Source organism: Lachnellula hyalina, assembly GCF_007821495.1.
Source record: "Lachnellula hyalina strain CBS 185.66 chromosome Unknown contig00002, whole genome shotgun sequence".
Classification (NCBI taxonomy): Eukaryota; Fungi; Ascomycota; class Leotiomycetes; order Helotiales; family Lachnaceae; genus Lachnellula; species Lachnellula hyalina.
Genome location: NW_022157116.1, coordinates 303,320 through 316,159, shown reverse-complemented (window position 1 = coordinate 316,159; position 12,840 = coordinate 303,320). Strand labels below are relative to the sequence as shown.

Here is a 12,840-nt window from a genome sequence, read left to right as displayed (position 1 = left end):
GAATCACGTATGGAGCAAAGGGAAAGAAGAGAAAGGATTCTGCATCACATTTCCAAACTTATACATGCACCAGATGCCCTAAATCTTTTGCACCTTCCTACAGTTCGGAGGATGCGAATCCGTGATCTAATCAGAAGCCAATCTCAGAGCATGTGGCGGGATCATTTGTACGCCTCTTTTCAGGGGAAATGGCAGGGATAACAGTCCCGCATCGGCATTCGGGTCTGCCGTCAGGGGTAGCATCATCCTAGTAACATCAATCTTACGCGCTTTTGTATGCAAATGCAAGACTTCCAGGTTCATGTGGCACCTTCTGCATCTAGGGCTTGAGATATCGTACGTCTCGATGTAACCATGGAATCGTCGGATTTAGTTTATCACAATCTAGATTCGAGGGAATATCTATATCTCTGGTCTGCCCCTCATGAAAGCCTCAAAACGCCCAGTGGCGCGCCTCCCCCCTTGTCTACCAGGCAAAACTGTTCATTATGAGAACCAGCAGCCACACCCGTGTTTTTGCGGCTTCATTGCTCATTCAAAGTATCTTAGCACAAAATGCAACCAATTCGACGGCGTATGACCCTTTACAATACGTTGACCAGCTGATTGGAAGTAGCAATGGAGGTTTGTTCATTCTATGCTGTCTTTTTCAATTGCTTACATGTCACAGGAAACGTCTTTCCAGGTGCAACTCTTCCTTATGGTAACTATCCCTAGAGGTGTTAGATGTCTAGTAGTTCTCACAGTATCCAGGAATGGCGAAAGCCGTCGCAGACACAAATTCCGGGTCTAACCAAGGTGGTTTCACTACCGATGGGAGTAGTATCACGGGATTCTCGAGCATGCACGATTCCGGAACTGGTGGCTCTCCTTCTTTGGGAAACTTTGCACTTTTTCCTTACAATAGTTGTGCTGGAGACGACCCGGATGGATGTGTATATCCAAAGAAAGGAAGAGCTGTGCCATATGTAAACAGCTCTCTCAAAGCTTCGCCTGGATATTTCGGGCTTCAACTAAACAGTGGGGTATCAGTAGACATGACAGCAGCTCAACATACTTCTTTATTCCGATTCAAATTCCCTGCCAACTCGACTAGTTCGTCGTCTAGTCCCTTGATTCTCCTAGATCTGACAGATCTTTCGGATTCGAGGCAGGACAATGGGACCATTGACGTGGACGCTGCAACCGGACGAATGACTGGTAATGCAAAATTCCTCCCAAGTTTCGGAACCGGAAACTATGTCCTGTATTTCTGTGCCGATTTTCAAGGCGCTCCAATCCGAGACAATGGAATCTTCGCCAACAGCCGTGCTAGCGCTGATGTGAAGAGCTTGACAATCTCAAGATCTATCAATGGGTACCCTCTTCCTGGGGGCGGATTCGTTCGATTTGAGTCACCAGGCGATGATGACATTCTCGCAAGAGTTGGAGTTAGTTTCATAAGCAGTGAACAGGCGTGTTCAAGTGCTGAAGAGGAAATTCCTTCATTCGATTTTACTACTACTCAGACCGCGGCAGAAACCGCGTGGAGGGAGAAGCTGAGTCCCGTTTTAGTTTCTACGAATGGTGTGCAACTATCAGCGCTCAAGAATTTCTATTCTGGGATCTACAGAACTATGGTCAATCCACAAGACTACACTGGAGAGAACCCTTTGTGGCAAAGCTCGGAGCCATACTTTGACTCCTTCTACTGGTGAGCACCTCCTTATAGTGGAAATCTGAATTGTAATTGACTTGGATAGCATCTGGGATCTGTTCCGATCACAAATGCCGTTCTTGACTGTGATAGATCCAGTAACTGTAGCTCGACAGATTCGGTCTCTCATTGACACCTATAAACACTTAGGATGGCTTCCTGATTGTAGAATGACTCTCAACAAGGGCTTCACTCAAGGTGGTTCAAATGCTGATAATGTTCTGGCGGATGCATATCTCAAAGGCATTACGGATGGCATCGACTGGGATATTGGCTATGATGCTGTAGTCAAAGACGCCGAAGTAGAGCCTTACGACTGGTGTTGTGAAGGACGAGGTGGCCTTGATTCTTGGAAGTCACTTGGCTATATTCCAGTCCAAGACTTTGATTACAAAGGGTTTGGAACGATGACAAGAAGTCTTTCCCGAACTCTCGAATACAGTTACAACGACTTCGTCATAACCCAAATTGGCGCGGGACTTGGTGGCAGAGAAAGCGATGTCGAGAAGTACACCACTCGAGCTGGGAATTGGAAAAACCTATTCAAAGCCGACCAGACATCCTCTCTTCCCACCGGAGTAGATACAGGTTTCGTTGGATTTTTCCAGCCGAAATACCTAAATGAGACTTGGGGTTCCCAGGATCCGTTGGAGTGCAGCAATATCGATACCAACCCAAACAGTGTATGCTCACTCCAGAACACTGGTGCAGAGACATTCGAGAGCAGTATCTGGGAATACTCATTGTAAGCATGCCGTATTTTCCGATCCGAGTCGTACTAACTCCAGGATCAGCTTTGTTCCTCATGACCAAGCAACTCTCATAACCACGTTTGGAGGACCGGCCGCGTTTGTTGAACGCCTCGACTACCTCCACAACCAAAATATCACTTATATTGGCAACGAGCCTGCCTTCTTAACGGTGTTCCAGTACCACTATGCTGGTCGCCCCGCACTTTCCGCACTGAGATCTCATTACTACATTCCCGCATTCTTTGAGCCCACCCACGAGGGACTTCCCGGTAACGATGACAGTGGGGCCATGGGCTCCTTCGTCGCATTTTCCATGATAGGGCTCTTTCCCAACCCAGGACAGGATGTCTATCTAATCATCCCCCCATACTTCGAAAGCGTATCCGTCACCTCACCAATCACAAACAAGACCGCCACAATCTGCAACGTCAACTTCGATTCAACATACAAGAACGTGTATATCCAATCTGCGACTTTGGACGGAGAGCCCTACACCAAGAATTGGATTGACCATTCGTTCTTCACGGAAGGAAAGGAGCTTGTGCTTACTCTAGGAGCCACGGAAAGTACCTGGGGTACACAAGTTGCGGATTTGCCGCCTAGTCTTGGGACTTATGAGGGATTCGGGAATTCCACTAATGGGACGATGACTTCAAAGAGGGCTGTGAGGTTTGGGGCTGAGCCAATTAACTTGCTTACTGAGAAGACCGGAGCGAAGTATTGGGCTCAGAACGAAGGATGAAGATGGTGTTTTCATTGAAAATACAATTAATAACCAATTGCATGTCAGTCAACCATCAAAGAATCCAATAGAGTCCACGTACATTCTTAAGATTCTAGAAACGGTCGATCTGGGCCCAGGTGAGCTACCCCAGAGTTTTCCATTTTACCACATCCAAGGTAATGTTTCGCCTGTTTGTCTAGGGGAACGGAAGTCCTACAGCATGTTTATGGTCCTCAGAGGTCACCTTCCCCACACCCAGCATGCAAATCCAAGAACCTCCCTATAAGCTCCTGCTTCTCCTCAACAATCCTCCTATTCATCTCTACATTATCGCCTCTCCTAACTTTGTCCATCGCGTTCTTTCTTTCTTCACTAGCATGCCAGATGAAATGGGGAGGATTGGATGACCTATCTCCCTTCAGTTAGCCCTTTTCGCTTTCGGGTTTCCGAAAAGGGGCAAACAAGGATATATACCCGAATAGTACGGAGAAAAATCCCCGTGCTGGGGAGACGTCGTCTTGCTTGTAGATGCCGACATTGTGATGAATACCGGCTTGGTTGAGGGGGCAGGTGGGGACTTTGCAAAGGGTTGGGAGGGGGAGGTATGCTACTTCTGGTTTTGTGGGGATTGACATGATTAGATAAGGGGGCTTTACAAAGTCAAAGTGAATCGTGCAAATGGGGATGGTGTCGTTAGATAGAAGTGTAATAATACTTCTTGGTACTCCTTTGGGATAGCGGAAAAAAAGCTGGAACTTGGGGCTCAAGGTAAAAGGGCTTAACTCTGTGATGGGTACTGAAGAAACCCGGAGCACTTTCAATGTATAGTGGATAAAGAAATGACATTATTTGGTATGGAGCGTGACAGGAGCTCTTTGTTTAAGGACGCAACCGGGACCAGAGAATAGTTTTTCCAAAGCAGCAGGATCATCGGCAGTGCAAAGAGTTCTGCACTTCAGACGGATATTATTATAAAAGTCAAAGACAAATGATAATATCCATCTTCTCAAACTGGGTTAGGAAACGTGACGAGTGAGATATCCTGGTACGCTAGAAATAATATTCTGTGGGGAAATTGCCTGAGCGAAAATAGCAATAGAAAAAGCCCACTTTCAAATAAAAACACATCAGGCTTTTGAAACTTTGCATCTAACATGCCTGGTATTCTGAACCGTTGCCCTCTTTATTCTTCTAAATACACTGAACAGCATTAAAGTAATAGCGCTTCTCTCACTTGAAGTCCAACCTTTGTAGTACGAAAGATCCAAGTTTAGCGACCAATAGCCTGAGCTTCAGCACTTTCCCCCTGAAAACCCAGCGATCAAAGCCCTGGAATTTTAACAAAAAAAATGCTGCCAGCATTTTCTTCTCCTTTAAATCCCATTCTTCTTCAAGAATCTCAACATCAAATTCGCAATCTCCTTCGTATTACTCTCCACCGCAAAATGCCCCGCATCTAAAAGATGAATCTCAGCATTCGGCAAATCCTTTTTAAAAGCCTCTGCACCCGCCGGAATGAAAATAGGATCGTTCTTCCCCCAAAACGCAATTAGTGGGACTTGGCTCTTCCGGAAGTATTCCTGGAACTGAGGATACATCTCGACATTTTTTCTGTAGTCGTAGAACAGGCCTAGTTGGATATCCGTTTGACCAGGTCGATCGAGCAGTGCTTGGTCGAGCGTATACGTTTCTGGTGCTATGGTGGAGTTGGGATTGACGGTGCCTGTGAGATATTGCCCTTTTGTCGCGTCAAGCGTGAGAGTTGAGGCTGTAATGGCTTCTCTGAGGGAAATATTAAGACCATCGCCCTTCCAGAATTCCTTAAGAGGATCCCAGAATGCTCCTAGTCCCTCATCATAAGCGTTCCCATTTTGGCTGAAGATTGCTTGCACGGCTTCAGGTCTGCGTAGTGCTAGTCTGAGGCCGGTTGGGGCACCGTAGTCAAAGATGTAGGGGGAGAATTTCTTAATGGAGAGGGCGTCGAGGAAGGCTTCTATGGAGGTGGCGATGGAATCGAATGTGTAGGGATAAGCGCGGGAGTTGGGAACTTCTGTGAATCCGAAGCCTGGGAGATCGGGGGCAATGACGTGGTAAGCGGCGGCGAGGAGGGGGATGAGGTTGCGGAATTGGTGTGAAGAGCTGGGAAAACCATGCAATAAGAGTATGACAGGTGCGTCTGTTGGGCCGGCCTCTCTGTAGAAAATATTGAGCCCGTCTGCCGCTACTGAACTGATGTTATACGATGCCATAATGTTTGAAAGCGCGTTTCTGCTAAACTTTTGGATGGTAGTGTGTAACTTGAAGTTGTGAAGTTATTATGTCATGTGTTGTACTGAACTCTGAATATTCATGCTTGCACTGGAAATCTGGGTAAGTATATATAGTCTTCTGGATACATGTCAGCCTTGCACAAAGATTCTCGTTGGAAGTTCAATAGTAAGCACATTGCATTGATGAATTCCTAAGCTTGTGAGCTACATGACGTTATGGGAGAGATCTCGAAGCCACCGAAACCATGGTGGCGTTTGTCAGCAACCCGAATGACACAATTCCAGTCTATACAAGCAACCTTTAATTGTCAGATTTTGATTGGCTGGAGGAACATTCGAGGTTACATTCTAGATGTACGGCTCCGTAAATCGATTCCTCATATCTTTCGTCAGACGGTTGGAGCCGTGCAAAGCTAGCTGTACAGTGTCCTACCTAAATGGTAGTGAAGGGCGTGATGTTGACTCGATGTGTCCCTAGCTCCGCGGAGAAACAAATTGTTTCAACCGATTATAAAGAAGTGCCTATAATCTCACTGTAACATTATAAAGTCGCCTGAGAAGGGCTATGGCTTTGTTGCTACGTACAGCTTTCGAGAAGCATTGACGTATCGAAACCAGGCCCCAGGGTATACCGGTAACTCCACATTACGTCTTCAAGGCTTACCGCCCCGTATTGTGATTCCGAATCTTTACATTGCAAGGCAACCCACCCTCCATGGGCAAGGTCAAGCTATTCTTACTAAACTTCTCATTGTTGTCCAGAGCTTTGAAATCGAAGTGCAGTACAAATGCCGCAATGACCTGCACAGCAACGCTCTCGGCCATTTTCTTCCCAAGACAAATTCTCGGTCCACCATTGAATACCGGAAATTCAAAAGCAGTCTTTGTAATCAAGTTGCCGTCATCAAACCATCTCTCGGGTCGAAATTCGTCGGCATTTTTGCCCCAGGTTTGTCGCGAGCGATTCATGGCCCATGTGCACCAAAGAAGGACGGTATCCTTTGGTAAGAAGGTTCCGTCAGGAAGTGTAGTGGCTTTCATACACTGCCTGAACTCGAATGGAATCGGGGGATATAATCGCAAAGCCTCGTAGAAAGCAGCCATAGTGTACGGGAGCTTGGATGCTTGGAACAATGCAGTGTCGATTCGATGAAGGTCCAAGAATGCGTCTTCAACGCTCAAGGCAGCTTTAGCCACATTGTCGACTTCAGTTCGGATTGCTTTTGTCACATCTGGATGTTTCATGAGGCAGTAAAATAACCAGGTCAATGCTTGAGCGGTTGTATCTCTTCCTATAAACCGTTTAGCTTTGTACACGGTTATCTGTAACTTTTACCTACCAGCCGTGAGATAATTTAGCGCTGCATCGGCAACCACTGAATGATCATCGATAGTATCCAAAAGGGAATGGATCAAGCTTCCCGAAATTCCTTCAACAGTGTTCGCAAAGCCAGACTTGGTATTTACGTTGCTGACTGGCTGCTTGCTTTGCTTGGCCCAGACGGCCTTTGCAACTATTTCGGAACCAAAGGCTTTGACTTGTGCGATTGACTTCCGGAGTTTGCGTCCAAAGAAGAGTTCGGTGACTTTCCATAAAGGGTTCTGAAATCTTTCGGTGGTTGCACCCGAGGCGTAATCAAAGGCTTCTGTGAAAGCATCAGAATGATGCATTTCCATCTAAAATCCCATATCAGCCTTTAATCTAAGTGAGCATCGATGGAGAAGATACATTGTACGCCATGCGGCCGAAAAGCTGGGTGGTAAGCTCATGAAAGATGGCGGACAGATCTACAACATCGTTGGGCTGTGGGGTCTCGAGGATACTGATGGTTTCCTTGAGATATGTAGGTAAGGCAGCCTCCGTAAGGATCTTTAGGTTGGCATTGCTAAGAAAGTTCACACCTGCTTTACGCTGAACCCTCCAAAGTTCACCGTCTGCATTGATGATTCCATTCCCTATGATTATTAGCCACTGTAACTACTATAAAAGCTGTCCCAGAATGACTTGCCAAAGAGATCCCATGACCTGGACTTGACGAAATCTCCTTTGGAGAAGATTCCTTCGTTTTTGAGTGCATACTCCAAATTCTTTGGGTCATTGATAACCACGCCTGGTGGAAGCGTAGGAACCGATATTTGGAACGTCTCAAACCCAAATTGACGCTCACACTTCACGAACCAAGCGAAGAGTTTCTTGCGTGGTTGCAGGAAGATGAGGCCATTCCCAATGAATGGCAGTCGGCCTAGAGATTGTCTAGAGATGAAATATTAACATTGTGCGTCGTGAATTCATGTGCTGTAATGATTTTGAATAAAGACATATATAGGAGGTCCAAATATGGTATATATGATAATTATTCACTCTCAATATGACGCGTTTTGAAACCTAAGGAGACTTGACGAAGGGACGGGACGTACCGGAGGGGTTTTCCGTTTCTCTTGAGCGTCGGACTGCGGAACAAGAAGTAGGCAAATAACAATGCAATAGCAGCGGCCAACAGGGCCGTTACCGAATGCATTTTACTTTGCAGAATTTGGTGTTGAAGTTTAGGAAAGGTCATGTCATTATGTCATAGATACCCATGACAATATACTTCGGTTGCTAGCGCGCTCACAGCCTTGTTTCAAGGAGCTCAGCCGTGCATGAGGTTCACTACAGTACAGTACTCATCAAACACTCTTCTCCTTCCCTTCTCTCACCCATCCCCATACCATAACCACACGAGTCCAAGCAAAGCTCACCATGGTTCTCATCTGCCCCCGCATACACTTTTACGAGATCAACGATCAAGCTTGGTATGGGGATATCTTCCCGTGAATTGACGCCTGCTAATCTTCTCAACCTAGGTTTCCTCAATATCTCCGCGAAAAGGTCCAATCTTGCCTCACTCTCTGCTGGACATTCCGAGCACCTGTGCTGCAAAAAGTATCGCCGGCACAGCTCATAACAACCACGCTCTATGCAACCCTCACCGACAATGTTACAAACTACAAATATGTTGATTTCTGCGCAGGCGCAGGAGGCCCAACTCCATTCATCGAGAGAGATTTGAATGCTCAATTATCCTCACGAATGCCCAAATCACCTCCTCCCACGGCTACCCAGTCGAACGGCCTTACCCCTCGTTCACCTCGAGCTCCGCCGACAAACAATGGCGGCGTGAACTTCGTGTTGACGGATATTCACCCACATATACCGGATTGGACAGAAGCCTCAAAGCGAAGTGAGAATCTCAGCTTTGTCTCCGAGTCTGTAGACGCGTCCAATGCACCCGCGAGCTTGAATTCACAGGATGGGAAGAAAATCTTTAGATTGTATAATTTGGCATTTCATCATTTCGACAATAAGCTGGGCTCGGAGATATTACGAAACACCCTCGAGACGGCGGATGGATTTGGGTATGTCCACAACAACCCTTGTTTACCACACAACTAACAAGTGAGTAGTATCTTCGAACTCCAAGAACGTACGATATCGTCTATGATCACCATCACTGCAATGGGTCTTCTTATGTTTCTCATCACTCCGTTTTATTTCTGGAGATCTCCTGGTCATCTATTCTTCACATACATCATTCCCATCATACCCTTTGTTCTTGTCTTTGATGGTTATATCTCTTCTCTGCGCACAAGAAGCGCCGAGGAAGTCCAGGCGATGATGAAGGAGTGCGGGGCATCATGTGATGGATGGACCGTTAAGAACGGCGCAGAACAGCACACATGGCCTACAGGATATATGACTTGGATCATTGGTGTTAAAGCGTAGAGCAAAAGCCATGTACTATACAACAAGTCTTGTGTGGTAAGAGCTTAAGTTGAGATACCAATTTAGCATTTTCCCAAAGAGTCGTTTTCCCAAGCTTGGTGATAGGAACGGGTTAAATTAATCAATGTTGTCTAACGTGGCAAACAATCATCTCACGAGAGTCATAAAGTTTGTCAAGGTTATGTATCTTGGTATCTCTTCATCACAAAGCCAAAATACTCGAATCCGCCCCCACCGTCAGGATCTTCCAGGATCTCCACTTCGACATCCCACTTATCATCCCTAGCCAACATCGGTCTCATAAAATGTGGTTGTCTATACGTAATATACAACCACCGTCCACCCGGTATCAATACCCTCGCAACCTACAACAAAGCACCACCTAAATCAGCACATCCATCTTCCAATCTCCCTTTCTCCCACTCCAGCTTCCATCTACAATATACATACCACAAGCAGCTGGCACCGTTCCAATTAAACCAAGAAAATCATAAAATACATACCTCATCAACATACCTCCCGACATCCCCCCTCACCTCCGCCAGCGGATTCCACAAACTGCCATACAGAAACGCATCCAGCGTCCCCTTGTCAACCGCCACATCCACACCCCCATCCCCCATCTCCAACGCCCGCACATCCATAACCCGCCACTCGGTATCGATTCCCAGCGCCGAGTATTTCAGCGCCATGGCTTGGATTACCACTTGTGAAGAATCTACGCTGAGCTGGTGCGTGTAGCCGAGAGTGTAGAGGTCTGCTGTTAATGTCTTAAGTAGAGACGGCTGAAAGACACTATAGGAGTTATATGCCGATCAGCTTACATTAAGTTACATAGAGCGCGACTTCATCTTCACATCAAATTTCAACCAATATATAGAATCAGCAGTACGGCTCAATTAATCTTTATTTGGCGTTAAAATTGTAGTTGATAGTTATTAGACAGCTCGTTAATAAATCCAAGGACCGGAAGAGTCTGTATTCGCATATCTCATATCTCACTTCTCTGCCCTCTTCTCACTTAATACTGGTGAACCACTCTCCACTGGAGCCTCCATGTTCTCCCCCTTCATCAGACCCATCTGGTTAGTATCCCATCCCTTGCTCTCCAGGTACGCTCTGAACTTGATATCCTCCGTGGTGATAGTGTCCTGACCAATATGAGGGAGTAGCAGAACTAAAAATGCGCTGAAGATGCACAAGGAACTTGAGACGTAAAAGGGATATTGGGCTGTTGCGACTGAATCCGATCCACCAGCTTTCTCGATGTACGGGAAGATGTAGGTGCCGACGAAAGCTCCGATTTTCCCAGTTGCAGCAGCGATGGCGTAGTACTGCCCACGAACACCGGTAGCACAGGATTTGGAGGCAATAAGGCCAAGATTGTCACCTGGACCAAACTCGCCTAGGGAGAGGAAAATACCATATACAACTGCGAACCCACCGACATTCCCGGGCTTGGCAAGGTGACGATATAATCCAGCCATGAGAAAGCCAACAATTCCTTGGAGGAAGACGCCAATTGAGAGAGCGTACTTCGGACCGACAAAGTCGGAAAAGATGGATCCCAGCATAGCACCTGGAATATAGAAGAGGTTGATGACCGTGTTCCATCCAAAAACGGTGGTGAGAGGTGCAGTTTTCGAATCATAGATGTTGGCGAGAACGGTGGATGAATAAATGCCGAAGGAATAGGTGGAAAACTATAAAAAGTGTAAGTCACAATTCAGTCTTTTGCAGTGTTTTACTGCCTTCTCCACAAAATGACCGGCAATTATAAAGCCTTGATTTTACTTGACGCGAGAAGCCGCTTTTTCTGTCCACCGCGAGGCTTCTTCTTTGTATGGAGACGGCCGTAAAACACTGTAGGTAATATTGATCTTGTAAACTTACATCGTACATGAACCAGATCAAGCTAACAAGGAACAGTCTGAACCAGTAATACCTGATAACAAGGCCATATGGGATTCTAACATTTCGCATACTCTCCCTATATCTTCGTTAGCTTTCCTCACCCAAGGGTATGCGCCTTCACTGGGTAACATACCTTTTGAATTCCTCGGGCTCCTTGAGTTTGATCCGAAGGTATAGAAGCAACAACGGAGGAACGACGCCCAATCCCAGCGAAAGTCTCCAAGCCAAGCGCAAATGCTTATCGGTGCAAATGACGACCATCAAGTATGGGACGAAGGCGCCCACCACGAAACCCCAATCAATCATAACATTGGTGAATAGGATGAACCAGCGATTTCTTGTGCCGCTCTTCAGCTCGCCAGTTGCCTCAGAACAAGCAACAGATCCAGCAGGATATTCCCCACCGATTCCAACACCGACCAGGAAACGGTATGCGGTCAGGGCCGCGAACATGCCATTGAGCGTTCCACCTCCGTACGAGGCAGCCCCGAGGGCTGCGAAGATGATCAAGATAATGGTGGAGATGAGGAGAGAATTCGACCGAGACCATTTGTCACTGGTGTATCCGAAAATAAGTTGGCCGAGAACGGTACCTGCGAAAGCAATGGCACTGACGTTCTTCTGCGAGCCGTTGTCGGTGTACTTTTTGCCGTATATAGTTTTTAGCATGGTGGAGACAGAACCAATGACCTAACGGAGCGTCAGCAACAGATTCGTGGGGTCCGTTCGGCGCATAGAGAGAGAGCGGCTCACATTATTGATGTAGCCGTCGGAGAAAAGACCAGAGCCACAAGCCATGACTGGCCATATGCGCTCCCAACGGCTTTTTGGGATTGTGGCCAAAGGGTCAACATTTGCGAGATTGTCAAAATCAGAGCCCGTGCTGACGTTGGGCTCAGCGACATCGTTCTTCTTGCCGAACAGCTTCATGATCGCGGCGGTTGTAGAGGGAGGGATCAGAAGATTCGAAGAAAGATTAGAAGTGAGGGCTAGGGCAAGTGAGGAAGGAGGGGCACGGAAAGTGCAGCTGCGAGAGCTACAATCAAGTAGGGGATTAAAGAATAATGAAGGGAGTTAACAATATAATCTGAACACGAGAGTAGTAGGTATTTAAGAACAGACGATGGGATGGGGAGTAATAATGGGGGTGAATATTAATGGGGGTGAATATTAACAAGCTTTCTACCTTACCCATGTAATGCTGCTATCTTGGTAGTGGATCTACTAAAAACGCTGACAGGGAAGTGATGCAAGCATCCGGCAGCCCATTGACTTTTCATCCCAGATGTGGGGTGTGAACCTTGTCTTCAGAGCCTTGTAGACCCCGAATAGAATCTATCTATCGAACGCTCATTGCACATGCTACTATACGAGGTAGTCAAGGACTTGCTACCGGTCAAGCTCACAACTAACATTTCAAGTTCAATCTTGTTGCGACAAAACCCTGCGTCTCCTTCTGTCTGTCAAGCAAAAAGATTAATCCTTCGATCCTTCGGTGTCTTTACTCCAAGCTCTCCCCTCCGCATAGCACGTGCCACACTACGACCTTAGCACAGGTAACATTACACCCCCCATACCATATCAAAGCTACCATGCCCTACCCTACCCTACTGTACCATAGTAAAAACCTCTCCTTCTGCTCCCACTTCCCCCCCCTTCCTTTACTTAGTCAAGCCTCCAAAAACACTGCCAACCACCCTCTTTATTGGTGACGTAAG

General features: G+C 46.7%; 5 protein-coding genes across 5 annotated transcripts; 2 read left to right on the top strand and 3 right to left on the bottom strand.

Moving 5' to 3' along the window:
- Positions 1–488: 488 nt before the first annotated feature.
- LHYA1_G000258 (putative secreted glycosidase) lies at positions 489–3,190 on the top strand (the record flags this gene model as incomplete). Its single annotated transcript, XM_031145251.1, has 5 exons — positions 489–624; positions 671–703; positions 754–1,693; positions 1,743–2,441; positions 2,491–3,190. The coding sequence occupies 5 exons, from the start codon at positions 489–491 to the stop codon at positions 3,188–3,190; spliced, it is 2,508 nt and encodes an 835-aa protein (XP_031009748.1).
- Positions 3,191–4,545: 1,355 nt separating this feature from the next.
- Positions 4,546–5,421, bottom strand: YNR064C (putative hydrolase; the record flags this gene model as incomplete). The annotated part of the gene is made up of 1 exon (XM_031145250.1): positions 4,546–5,421. The coding sequence occupies one exon, from the start codon at positions 5,419–5,421 to the stop codon at positions 4,546–4,548; it is 876 nt and encodes a 291-aa protein (XP_031009741.1).
- Positions 5,422–6,102: 681 nt separating this feature from the next.
- Positions 6,103–7,961, bottom strand: CYP86B1 (Cytochrome P450; the record flags this gene model as incomplete). Its single annotated transcript, XM_031145249.1, has 5 exons — positions 6,103–6,734; positions 6,783–7,119; positions 7,172–7,398; positions 7,425–7,696; positions 7,861–7,961. The coding sequence occupies 5 exons, from the start codon at positions 7,959–7,961 to the stop codon at positions 6,103–6,105; spliced, it is 1,569 nt and encodes a 522-aa protein (XP_031009742.1).
- Positions 7,962–8,185: 224 nt separating this feature from the next.
- LHYA1_G000255 (uncharacterized protein) lies at positions 8,186–9,208 on the top strand (the record flags this gene model as incomplete). The annotated part of the gene is made up of 3 exons (XM_031145248.1): positions 8,186–8,238; positions 8,290–8,841; positions 8,890–9,208. 3 exons carry the CDS (start codon positions 8,186–8,188, stop codon positions 9,206–9,208), a joined length of 924 nt encoding a protein of 307 aa, XP_031009739.1.
- A 179-nt stretch (positions 9,209–9,387) lies between these two features.
- Positions 9,388–12,052, bottom strand: LHYA1_G000254 (putative metabolite transport protein; the record flags this gene model as incomplete). Its single annotated transcript, XM_031145247.1, has 7 exons — positions 9,388–9,523; positions 9,578–9,643; positions 9,725–10,003; positions 10,211–10,787; positions 11,194–11,198; positions 11,256–11,812; positions 11,876–12,052. The coding sequence occupies 7 exons, from the start codon at positions 12,050–12,052 to the stop codon at positions 9,388–9,390; spliced, it is 1,797 nt and encodes a 598-aa protein (XP_031009740.1).
- Positions 12,053–12,840: the final 788 nt, after the last annotated feature.